This window comes from Camarhynchus parvulus, chromosome 8 (genome assembly GCF_901933205.1).
Source record: "Camarhynchus parvulus chromosome 8, STF_HiC, whole genome shotgun sequence".
Lineage (NCBI taxonomy): Eukaryota > Metazoa > Chordata > Aves > Passeriformes > Thraupidae > Camarhynchus > Camarhynchus parvulus.
The window spans coordinates 1,324,026-1,336,634 of NC_044578.1; the positions used below are offsets into that span (position 1 = coordinate 1,324,026).

The following is a 12,609-nucleotide window of genomic DNA, read 5'->3' on the forward strand; positions in this document are numbered from 1 at the left end:
GGAAGCTGGAGCTGTCCTTGACACGGAACCCAAAGAAAATCCCCTTGTGCCGTGGGAGCACGGGATCAGTGGGATGTGCAGCTCTCCCGCTGCTCAGGACGTCCTTGGCGCGATTGTGCTGGGAATGCAGCACATGCCAGAGGCCAGGATTCCCAAAATAAAAGGGCCATCTTTGCTGTGAAAGCCTCTCCTGTCTCCAGCTGCCTTCCCAGCCCCTCCTGGGGTGGTGGCACGAGGCTGCCCCGCGTGCTGAGGGACACGTGAGGCGTGGGCACAGCCCAAAATCCTGGTCCTGCTCCCTCTGACAGCCCAGGCTGGGCAAGGCACGGCTCCAGAACGTCCAGATGGGATTCCAGCTCAACCTTTGGCCATGTGGAGCACAGGAAGATGTGACCCATCTGCTCCTCTCCCGAAATTCAGGATTGGCAGAGGTGGGAAGCTGATGGCACCTCCCTTTCACCTGTGCAGCCCAAAGGTGAGGTGTGACCTGCTGGGACAATGCCACCTCTGTCCCTGCTGTCCCCTCCCACGGCAACCTCCCAGCCAGGAATTCCTTCCCAATATCCCATCCAATCCCACTCTCACCATCACACAGTGAGACATCACATTCCAGGTAGCAGCTCAAATCCTGTCCCATGGGATACAGGAAGGAGAGGGATGTGGAGGTTGGCATCCCATGGGATATGGACAGAAATGGGATGTGGAGGTTGGCATCCCATGGGATACAGGAAGGATTGGGATGTGGAGGTTGGTATCCCATAGGGTACAGGAAGGACTGGGATGTGAAGGCTGGCATCCTGTGGGATACAGGAAGGATTGGGATGTGAAGGGTTCTGGCTGCCCAGGAACACACCCCACAGCACTGGGCTATGGATTTTGTCCCACAGGGTCCCCACTCCACCTCCTACCCAGCACGAGGGACAAAACCCCTTTGAAACCGCCCCGAAAAGGCTCGGGGAAGAGCAGGAGGGGCAGCAGGGGAGGGAGCCCTGACCCCATCTCTGCTGCCAGTGCCGTCCGTGCAGGGCAGCAGCAGCAGCAGCAGCAGCAGCAGCAGCAGCATCGGGACACGTGAGCCCTCCCTCCCTGCCTGCCACAGCCTGACAGCCCAGCATGTGCTGCAACATTTCCCTGCAGCCCGGCCTCCATCGGCACCAGGAAATCGCCGTCAGCAGATGATGATCACACAAACCGCTTCTCATCTCTGGGGTTTCCTCACAATGGCCCCTTTCAGGTCAATGAGCCGGACAAACAGCTGATAAAAATGTCTTTACCTCACAAGTGGCCTCACGGAGCACAAAGGGCGGCCGCTGCCTTCCCACAGAGGCACGGAGCAATTGAGTGGCCGCCACAAGGTCACCCGAGGCATCTGCAGCGGGGAAAAATCCTCGGGATTCTCGTACCCCATCTGGAAGCAGGAATCTGCTCCCCACAGCCTCAATCTCCCTCACTTTTCCAGCCCTTTAATCAGCAGCTTTTATAAACGCGGGCAGCAGAACCACAGCACTGCTGGAAGGACCGCGAGGGTCAGATCCAGCTGAGCTTCCCGGAGCTCTGGGAATTCCCACATAATTTGCAAACTTTAGTGGGCACCTAGCAGGATTTACTTTATCTCACACACCGCTCCCAAAACCAGCGAGGCGCCCCGGGTGTTCCGCTGCTCGGGGCGGGTTTGGGATTTTCCCTCGCTGCCAGGAGCGGCGCTGCTTCCCGGGAATCGCTCCGCAGGGAGCGGCCAGGCCGCTGCCTCTGCAGGGATCGATGCCTTGTGTCATGTGCGATCCCGACCTTAAATCCGTGCGACAGCGACGGGGAAAACAAACACATTGCAGGGAGCGAGGAGAAAATTCCAAGCGGAGCGAACCCAGGGATCGGGGCTTTGGAGAGCGCCGCCTGCAATTACGGTATCGCGGTAATTACGGTAATGCCCATTGCGGCACGGGGGCCCGCGCCGCTGTTTTCATTAATTATCCTAATTAATAATCATCCCCGCGCCTTTTCCAAAGGAAAACAGCACCGATAAACTCACCGAGAGATGGGAATTAGGAGTGTAGGGATGAGGAAGGGATGCTCACCCCAAATCTGGGGGGTTTCCCTTAAACAGGAGAAAATCTGGAAATGGGATCAGTGCTCTCTTCCCTCCACCCCAAACTCTGGCCACAGGACCATACAATTAACACCTCTGACTGATGGGAGGAGTGCAGATAACGCCAATAAGATCAAGCCCAGATGGCATTTTCTGTATCCAAGGGCACAGCCAACATTCCCAGCTGGTCTGGAAGCATCCGGAGCCCCAGCATCGTGTGGGGCTTTCCTGGTTTGCCTGCTCCGAAGCAACTGCAGAACTCATCTGCACCAAATTAAGTCTCCCAGAATCGAATCATTCATGGATTACCAGCAGTGACCCTATTCATGCATCCTCTGCTCCAGGGAATCACAGCTCCCTCCCAGCCGTGTGTGCGGGTGGGAATTTCCCTGATTTCCAGTGGCAAAGTTCACTCCCAGCTCCCTCCTGCTGCCCACAGCAAACCCTCCCTGCCCTGGCCTCCTCCCCACCTGTATTCCTTTGCTGAGCTCTGGTTCCAGACACAGAAATCCTGGGAGAGGGGTCCTGGCAGGATGGTGACGCTGGCACCAAGGGCATGGAGCTGCTTGGCAGCTGCCCTGACACCCCTTCCTAACCAGATGTGCTTCATTTTTATGCAGAGGAGAGAAATTTGGCCTAATTTATGATTGAATTTGACAGATTTAGGGGTCCAACCATATTGGGGGGTTCAGGGTGACCCCACCATGACCTTCCAGGGCCTGAAGGGGCACCAGGAGAGCTGGAGAGGGACTGGGGACAAGGCCTGGAGGGACAGCACACAGGGAATGGCTGGAAGCTGGAAAAGGGTAGATTTTGATATTGGGATATTGGGAGAGAATTCCTGGCTGGGAGGATCAGGAGGGGCTGGGATGGAATTCCCAGAGCAGCTGTGGCTGCCCCTGGATCCCTGGCAGTGCCCAAGGCCAGGCTGGATGGGTTTGGAGCAGCCTGGGACAGTGGGATGAGATGGGCTTTGAGATCCCTCCCAACCCAAACCAGTCTGGGATTCCATGATATGACCCCGATGGGGATTGGGTAAACCCCCCTGATGATTTAGTGTGGAAATTCCCACTTTTCTGGCTCTTTATGGAAAGGACAACTCTGTTTCCCTCCTGGGCAGGGCCCTGAAGAAGCACCCACAGCCCTTTCCAGTCCCACAGCGACTCCGGGGATGGATCCTGCTGCAATTCCTGCTCCCGTTCCCTCTGGAGTTTGGAGAGGTGCTCCTGGCACAGCACAGGGGGAAGAATAAAGACAGGAGCGGGGATCTGCTGCTGATGGAAATCCTTTGAAGTCGATTTAGCCCAGCTGGGGCTCCCCGAGGCCAGGAGTCCTTATGCGAAGAGGCTGCTGAAACGCAGCCGGAGCCACCCGCGGGAGCTGAGGGCGATTTGGAGATAAAAGAGCGGCTCGGATGCAGGAGAGGCTCTGCAGAGAGGGACCCTGCCCCGCACTTTGATGGAGGAATCTCGCCGCACATCTCCAGTGTTTATAAACTCTGTTCCCGACCCACCCTTGTGACGCAGGGCTCCCATCCCCGAGACATCCCCAGGACAAAAGGGTTCGTGGGCACTGGGTGACTTTCGCTGAGGCAGCCGCGCTGAATCCTCCCCGCTTCATTACCCGGGTAATTAGTGCAGGTCCAGAGGCGCAATCAGACCTTGGTGGGACTGCGTGGAGTGGCTCTTTTCCCGGGATTCCCGGGATCCGCGGCTCTGGGAGCCGGGAAGAGCCGCCCCTCACCTGCCCGAGCCCGGTCGGAAATGATTTACACACAGGAGGGAAATTACTCATCCGAGCCATCGGCAGCGGGGCACTCAGGGAGGGTGGAATGCTTTTGTCTGGGACGGGGATGGATGCGACACTCCACTCCAGGTTAAAAAAAAATGGCATTAATGCCACCCCGCCGAAGGGATATTTGTTGTTTGGCCAGCCCTTTCTTCCTGACGTCTCACTCCTCCAAACCAAACTGGATTTTGTGATTGTGGAGCATTTTTTCGAAAGTCTGGAAGCCAAGAGTTAAAATTCCTGTCTTGGAGCAGCAGTAACCCCGCTTATCTTTGTTTTCCTGCTGTTACATCACTTACAGAAAGGACCGTGGCAAACAGATTTGCAGCTGTCCTTGTTACTTCATAATTCCCATCGATTTTCCTTCCTAGGTACTCCATGGAGAATGATGGGAGGTGCATTTAATGCTTAAACAAGAAAGAAAAAAACAAAACCAAAGAACACGAGCCTGTTTCACACTAAACAGCACAAAAGGAGAAAGTTTTCAGCCGTATTTCAGAGCCAGGAGAAAAGTGGAATGGTTGCAGTCAACTATCAGTCATTAAAAAAAATCAAATTTCTTTTGCAGCTCTTTCTAGTTCTTATTTCCTAAAACAATATCACGTTTAATGCACTAGAAACTCTTTTTAATGAGATACAAAGTACTATTTGTTTTTTGGGTTTTTTTTGTTTTCCCTTCAGCTGATTTTGGAAACCCAAAAGTAAACACAGGCTTATGAAATCTCCAATTTCACATCAAAGCAGCCTTGATTTATAGAGATGTTCAAAGGAAGACTTTAAAGGAGCAACATCATGACCAACTTGTTGGCCTGATGTTATTAGAATAATTTAGAAATCCACAATGTAAATGTTGATAAATAAATAGCAGGTTGCCATAAATCAGCATGTGGCTGCTCATGAAAGCGAGAACATCTATCTGATGTAGACAGAACAATATTCAGATTTTCCCCCCGTGAAGTTTAGCATTTCTGAGAGCGGCAGAACCTCCCTTGGGTGGGACGGGATTTACGCAACACGGAGCTTTAAAAAAGTGATGAATTGGGAGCTGGAGCTGAGCGTTTGCAGCACTGGGGCATTTCCAGCTCGTTTCCAGCCAAATGAGACTCGAAATATGCAAATTGCTCCGAATGCCGGAAAGGAAAAACTCCCTGCAGGAGCCTGCCCAAGGAGAGCGCCGGGGTTCGCGCCGCTCCGCAGCCAGACTGGATTGCTCCATTCCCGAGAACTCCGGGTGTTACTCAGCGCTGAGGCAGGAAAATCCCCCTCGGCCGCCGCAGGGAAGGGCTCGGGTCATGGAGAAAGCAGCGCCGTGCTTCCCTGAAAATCCGTGTGTCATGTGTGGGATGGGGCTGGCACCTGGAGAAATCCCCGGGCGCCCTGCGGGGCCGGATCTGCTCCTGCCTGCTCCTGGAGCCCCTGGATCCCAGTCCACTGCCCTGGATCCCAATCCACGGATCCCAGTCTCAATATTCCAACACCACTGCCCAGGATCCCAATCCATGGATCCCAGTCCTGGAATATCTAACACTACTCCCCAGGGATATCAGTCTCAATATTCCAACACCACTGCCCTGGATCCCAATCCATGGATCCCAGTCCTGGAGTGTCCAACACCACTGCCCTGGATCTCAATCCATGAATCCCAGTCCTGGAATATCTAACACCACTGCCCAGGGATCCCAGTCTCAATATTCCAACACCACTGCTCAGGATCCCAATCCATGAATCCCAGTCCCAGAGCATCCTACACCACTGCCCTGGATCTCAATCCATGAATCCCAGTCCCAGAGCGTCCTACACTACTGCCCTGGATCCCAATTCATGGATCCCAGCCTCAATATTCCAACACCACTGCCCAGGATCCCAATCCATGGATCCCAGTCCTGGAGTATCTAACACCACTGCCCAGGGATTCCAGTCTCAATCTTCCAACACCACTGCCCAAATACTCGGACTGGGTTTCCCTTTGGATTGATGTGAAATAGCAGGACTGGCAGAGTTTAAGATTCCAGAGAAGCCCACCCTGGTCTGGGTTGGAAGGGACCTGGAAAACCGTCTCCTTCCACCCCTTCCACCATGCCAGCTGCTCCAGGCCCTGCCCAGCCTGGCCTTGGACAGTTACTTCCCGCTGTGTGATGGCACAAAGGACAGATTGCTGCTCTCCTCGGGTGGAAGAACCCCAGCAGGGAAGTCTGGCCCAGTCTGAAGCTCTGGGATGCTTTGGAGGAAGCTCAGGTGGGTTTCTGCTCCATCTGAAATGCTTTCCCAATATCCAGAACAGATCTCTCCTACCTAATTCTTTTGGCAGCTACATCTGGAGTGTACAGCTCATCTGGTTGGGTTTTGTATGGATTTCCTCTCTCTCCCCCACTGAAAGGTGCATTTTATAGCACAAATGGCTCTGCTGGGAGGAAGAAGGACACAAAAGGCACGTCCCAGGCCAGGGATAACTCCCCAGACCTGTCCCACCTTTCCCAGAGCCGCACAGTCAGTGCCCACACCAATTCCTCATCCCAGCACTGCTTTTATTCTTCCCTCTAGGGAGAGGTGAGTAAACAAAAGCAGAAACAGGCCCAAACACTGGCTCTGCAGTGTCATTTTTAGAGTTTTACCAGCTGGAAGAACGTTGGAAGTGTGGAGAGCAAAAGGAGACTGAGGAGGAAGGGGAGCTGCTGAGAGGCAGCAGCACAGACCTCCAGCAGCTCGTTTGCTGCCACCAAGGTGATTAAAGAAAGCCCTGACAACATCTGCGGCCCCAGAGAGTGCTGCAGATCTCAGCCCCAAATCTTGTGTCAGTCACACCCTTGCAAACCACAGCGGGGCCTGGGTGCCAGAGGAAGCCGAGCGACTGCGTCAGGAGAGCCACAAAGCAAAGAGCCTCCCCTGGCTCACAGAGCCAGCCCTGCTCCGCTGGGAATCTGGGGTGGGATAACCTGGATTATATCCTCAATCACAGAAAACACCCCCAAAATAACAACCAACAGAGCATTTGTCATTGGACAAGAGAGCAATGCAATTAAACATGGGATTTTGCTAATCGTATGAAGCAGCAATTTAAATTTAATTTAAATCTGAATCAAGCTCTGCAGTCATCATTTAGGCAAATCCAGCTGGGGTTTTACCTGAGTAGGAGAACAGGCTTTGGAAAATTCAAATAACTTTGTGCCCTGAGAAGACTTTTCCAAGATGACTGTGTTGGAAAAAAAATTCTGGCAACTTTGAATCAACAGAAGTTTGTTTTCTTTAGAAAACACGGGATAAAGAGAGAGTCCTGGGAAGAGGGCACTGAAAATCCAGGGAAGTAGTTGGTGTAGCTCAGCATCCCCCCAAAAATGTGGCAGCTGGTCCTGCCAAAATGAAAATGAGCCTAATGCAAGCATCAGACACATACAGAAGGCACTAATTAATGGAGATAAAATTAAATGAAAACTCCTTCTCACACAGAGATAGGCAAATGCTCCTCAGAATCCTTTTGCTGCCGTTGGCCCAGCTGTGCTAAAGCAGCAGCAAGGTGAGGCACTTCTGGTTTGTTTGCTTTAAGCCAGGCTTTAATCGGGGGAATCTCTCCCTCTCAGAGCTCTGAGGGTGAATCTCCATCCCAAACCATCTCCACAACTTGTCCTGCCTTTGATAACTCAACATCTTTCAATTCATTTCACTTCATGCAAATATTTGGATCAGCCCCGTGGAACACAACTGGGCAGAAAATGAGGAGTTTGGAGTCAGGCTGTTCACAGAATCACTCCAAACCAGGATGAGGATTAGCACTGCCCTGCAATCCTTCTCAGCTCCTTCATCCCCAGTGATGCTGCTCCTCTGGGATGTCACCAGCATCCTTCACTCCCCACATTTAGTCACTCTCCAGTGCTGCCCTCAGCTCATGATTCATTTTGAACCTGCCTTTGAGCTATTATTTATTTAAGCCCCACCCTGACGTGCTATAACGTAAAAGTCTGAGAATGCTGAACTTATAAAACCCCATCACTTCCCAGGAACACAGGATTGGGTAAAGGACATGCTGGAAGCTCCTGGGCACCGTTGTGGCTGGGAGGATGGGTGACAGCTCCCCAGCAGGCTCCTGAGGAGGAGGATTTGAACCAAAATCCTACTGCCAAAGCCCTGATCTCTGCACCAGCAGTGGCCAAGGGATTCCCCTTGGATGGGCTTTCCCCACACATTTTCCACAACATCCCAGAAGATGGGAAAGCATCCAGCACTCAAAATCCCTTTGCTCCAGGAGGGTATCCCAGATGGTGAGCCTGTCTCCCAATCCCCACACATCCCACAGCCAATGCTGCAGCCCTCCAAGATTTCATTTTTTGAAATACCTGAAGCAGTTTAACCAAGATATCTGGACAGACAGCCCAGAGGGCTGGCAAGGACGAAATATCACATTATTAATTATGTATGGCCCCGATATTCCACCCTGCTTTTGGGGCGTATTTGACACCCCCAGAATGATTTACTTCAGAGGGCAAGAAGCACGGGAGGAGGACACAGAGACAGCCACCCTAAAGTCCATATGACGGTGATGAGACTGACACACAGGAGCTGACTGGGACCCAGCTCCCCAAATCCCTGGGGATTCCAGCCTGGGTCAGAGCCAGCACCCAGCGCTGTTCCCTCCTGATCCAGCAGCTTTCCCTGGCAGCTCCCGCTCACCCCTCCGAGCGCCGGTGTTGCAAACCCCGCTCCCGCAGCGCCGGAGGAACGCGGCGCGCTGTCCTCTAGCGCAAGGACATCCCAACACGGACAAACCCCGTGAGATCACCCCCGGCTGGAGGGAATACCCAAACCCAGCCAGAAGCAGCTCCTACCTCCTGCAGCATGCCGACGGCGCGGGGTCCCGCTCGGCAGCGCGGCTGCCCGGCCAGGGAAGGGTTAAAGAGCGACGTCAAAGCGGCGCGGGGTGCGCGGGGCGCTGCGGGAGCGGCGCTGCGGGAGCGCGGCCAGCGCGGCCCCGCCAGCCCGGCCCGGCCCGGCCCGCCCGGGGCGCTCCGGATCCCGGGAATACCGGCACCGCGCGGGGCTCAGTGATTCATCCCGCCTTGGAAAAACAGGAGACCTGGAAGTGTCTTTGTTCCGCCGGCTGCCGCAGCGAACAAACCTCTCTTTGTGCGGCGATTAAACAAAGGAAGTTCCAGCGCAAAGCCAGGGGAAGACTAAACAGCTCGGCACCACTTAAGGGAAACATCACGTAGGAAGGGGACAGGGCTGGGGGCTGCCGGGCTGGCCGCGGGGAGGGGACACTGTGCAGCCCGGCACATCCACCGCTGGCACCGGGCCGGACCTCCAGCGCGGCCCCGGCAGTTTACATTGGTGGCCAGATGTTTATTTAGCCACCCTCTCCCGAAAGCGAGGTGCGGCCTTGCTCCGCTTTTCTGCCCGAAATGCCCTTTGAAATCCGAGCAAAACGAGATCGGTTGTGTTTATCTTGCGGCTCGCAAGAGAGAGAGGAACACGGAGCGGTTGTGCTGCTGTCCCGGGCCGCTAGCTGGACAAGGCTGGAGTTATCCAGCACTTGGGAATAACAGAAACATCTTTAAGAGCTGCAGTAAGAGAGTTTAAGGATTTGCAAGGAAGAGTCCTCCAAATAACAGTTTGGGTAGAGGCAAGGGGGTTTGCAAAGTCATGAGAGGACACCACTCACACTCTGCCTATTTAAACTTAGAATATCCCCAGAGAACAGAAATTCTGCTCTCTGGACTCCATGCACTGCAGAAAGCTCTGAACAAGCCTGGTCTAATTAAGGAGAGGCAGAGGTGCAGCTCAGGTCCATGCAGATATCTCTGTTTGGGCTGCACACTGCACGGACAGGCAGCTCTGCAGGAACAATCCACGTTCTCCATCCCTCCATTTTATGATGTGATGGCCCCAGAAAACCTGGAGCAGGCAAGGCCAGCATTTCAGCTGGGAAAAGAGCTGCTCCTTCTGATGATCCAGGGGATGCACTGAGCACATCCTGCCCCAGATCCCGAATTAGGGACTAGAGCAGGTCCCATCTGCAGCAAAGTGAGGCTAAGGACAGCTGCCTAATGCCGGGACAGAAAATAGCCCCTTTTTTATCATCACTGACTCACAAACCCTTCTGACACAGCAGCTGCCTGAGCTGGAAGCTGGACATGGTGATAAATGCAGGAAAAATTGAGTATATGTGTAGGAATAATGTAAATAAGGGTGGTTGGGTCTCTCAAGCAGCACCGAGTGCCTGTGGAGCTCCTTCCAGGTTATTTTGTGTCAGTGCAAAGCTGCAGGGCCCTATCAGCTCCCTGCAGAAGATGTTAGAAAATTCAGCGTTAGGAAAACCAAACTCCCTTCGTGGCAGCTGCAAACAGGTATTTTTGCAGGTTATTTTTTTTCTCTGAACTAGAAAGATAAGAGCGCTGTGCACGGTTAGTTCTGCAGAGAGCCCGGGCTGGTCTGCGCTGGGAATGCCTCGGTGCCAGCATCAGAGGGAGCAGCGCTCCCTCTCTGCCAGCTTTCCGCGGGATCCCTGCGGGTGGCACTGCAGGGTCCCCGGGCTCCCCGCGGCCAGCGCAGCCCCGCAAGCTCAGCCGCTCATTCCCTCGCTCCTGCTGGCGTTAACTCCCGGCCAAACGAGCAATACGCACATGTTTCGAGCGCTGCCTTCCGAACCCCATCAGCTCAAAGCCCGGCTGCCGTCCCGCATGGCTCTTCCCCCTCCGCTGCCTCCTTTTTTTTATTTTTGCCGCAGCGCTCCTGAGAATCCCCCTGCGCGCACGGATGCCGAGAGCCTCCCTCTCTGCCTCTCTCGGCGCTGTTGTTGCAACTCTGGATTTTCTAAACTACGTCTGTCAGGAAGGAGACAGGAAATTCGAGTCACACTTGCAACAGCTGTGCCATGCCTACTATCAGGCTCAAATGACGTAGTTTGGCTGGGGTGGCGCGGGGCCAGGAACTGGCGAGAGCGGAGGTCAGGAAGATAGGTCAGTGTTTATTCTGCTGCTGCGCTTGGGAGCATGCCGAGCCGATTTGCTTTCTTCCTATCTAGACTGTTTCTCTTTCCGTTTTTTCTTTAATAATGCGCAACCCAAGCATCCTGTTTTCAAAACATCTGCCGGCTTTGCTGTTTGCCGGTGACAAATGGAGATGCCTCGGAGCGGAGCTGGCGCTGGGACGGGATGCTCGGAGCGGGGCAGGGCGGCTGCAGCCTCCTCACTCCCGGAGATGCAGGAGCGACCCGGCACTGCCAGACTCCGCACGTTGTCTGCCACCAAACCCCCCAAAAAGCCGCAAATCCCCCGAATCGTCAGGCACTGAAACCAAACTTTCCAACCCGAACCGTGCCGCGATTTGTGACAATGTTTACAGCTGCACAGCAAAGGCAGGCGAGGTGTGAGGCCATTTTATGCTTCTCTTTCACAGCTGAAAACTGTGAAACTGGAAGTTGACCAAAAAAGCGCAGACATTTCAGAAACGGGTTATGAAAGAACAAAGTTTCAGGAAGTTTTTCTCGAGCCAGCTGCAAGCCATCTGCGCCCCGAGTAATCGCAACTTTAAAGTGCTACAAAGGCAATTTAGTTTCACCTTCACGAGGCCAGATTTGTCAGTCAGCAAAAAAAAAAAAAGTAACCTCAAATTGAAGGGCGCCGTGTTCACACTGGAGGTGCAGCCTGAACCCTCCTCAACTTTCATCCAGGGCTCCCTCAACACAAACTCAAACGAATAAAATAATATTTCTTTCTTGAAAGCTCGGACTATAAAACTTTTACTGCTTCCCTTGCCCCTGCACATCGTGGTAATCACTACCAGAAGAGGAAGCTGAAACAACACTGGATTTCTTTGCTCAACTTTTTCCCATTAATTCAGTTTCTGATTCAGCATTTCTGATTGCAGTAAATTCCAATTAGGAAAAAAGAAAAAAAAAGAAAAACAAAAACAAAAAGCAAACCAACAACATCGGGGTGGTGCAGAACTGGGTATAAAACCATCACAACTGGGCAGGGACGTGGATGCGATGGGCGCTGGGTTGGGAATTTGTGAGTGTGACAACTCCAGTGGGCACGGCGGGGCTGGAAGCCCTGTCTGGGAGCGCTGGAAGGGGCAGGCGCGGGCCGGGAGCTGCCAGGCTGTGCCCGAGGCTGTGCCCGGGGCTGTGCCCGGCTCCGTGCCCGGCTCCCTGCAGCCGCGGGCCCCGGGGCGGGGAGAGCCGCGAAGGACGGGCGGGCTCCAGGAGATGCTGGAGCACCAACTCCCAAAAGTTGCTCAGATCTCGCGTTTTGCTCTCTGCTGCCTGTCAGGATACTCCAGGCACTCTGCTCTCCTCCTGCTTCCCTGACTTTAAGCACCGCGGACTTTTCTTGCTTTACTTCAGCACTTTTTTCTGTGCAGAGAACCTCACAACTCCCCTCTGGCTCCCAGCAAAGCTCCGCGGAGCAGCAGCCCCCGGAGCTGATTCCCTGTCACCATCCCTGCCTGCCCACCCTCACCATGTGCTGCCAAGCGGTGCCAGCCCAACGCATTAAAATCAAATTAAAACGTCACCGAAAGCCAAAACAGCCGTAAAATACCGGACCCACAATGTTTACAGTTTGCCGTTATTATTATTAAGCAATGAAGTTAATTGACTTCTGGCGTGGTGATTTGCTAAATGCGGGCGTTTGCAGAGTGTTCCTGCTCATATCGGCTCCAAGGGACCGGCGCTAATTGAAATCTCTTTAATTTTCGGAAATGAGCCTGCGGCAGCGATAGGGTTCCCCACGATACCGCGGGTC

At 53.7% G+C, this 12,609-nt stretch overlaps 1 protein-coding gene across 5 annotated transcripts in view; it reads right to left on the reverse strand.

The window, feature by feature from the left end:
- PDE4B (phosphodiesterase 4B) overlaps window positions 1-12,609 on the reverse strand; it is a 171,585-nt gene that overhangs the window by 13,328 nt on the left and 145,648 nt on the right. The window contains exon 1 of one of the 5 annotated variants that reach the window (XM_030953137.1): window positions 10,486-11,112. The exons of 3 other annotated variants lie outside the window; for them this stretch is intronic. In XM_030953137.1, coding sequence (XP_030808997.1) covers window positions 10,486-10,515 — 30 coding nt within the window. In that variant the 5' untranslated portion in view covers window positions 10,516-11,112. Of the gene's footprint in view, window positions 1-8,691; window positions 8,741-10,485; window positions 11,113-12,609 lie in introns of those variants that run through there. One more of the 5 variants, XM_030953138.1, reaches the window with a different exon arrangement.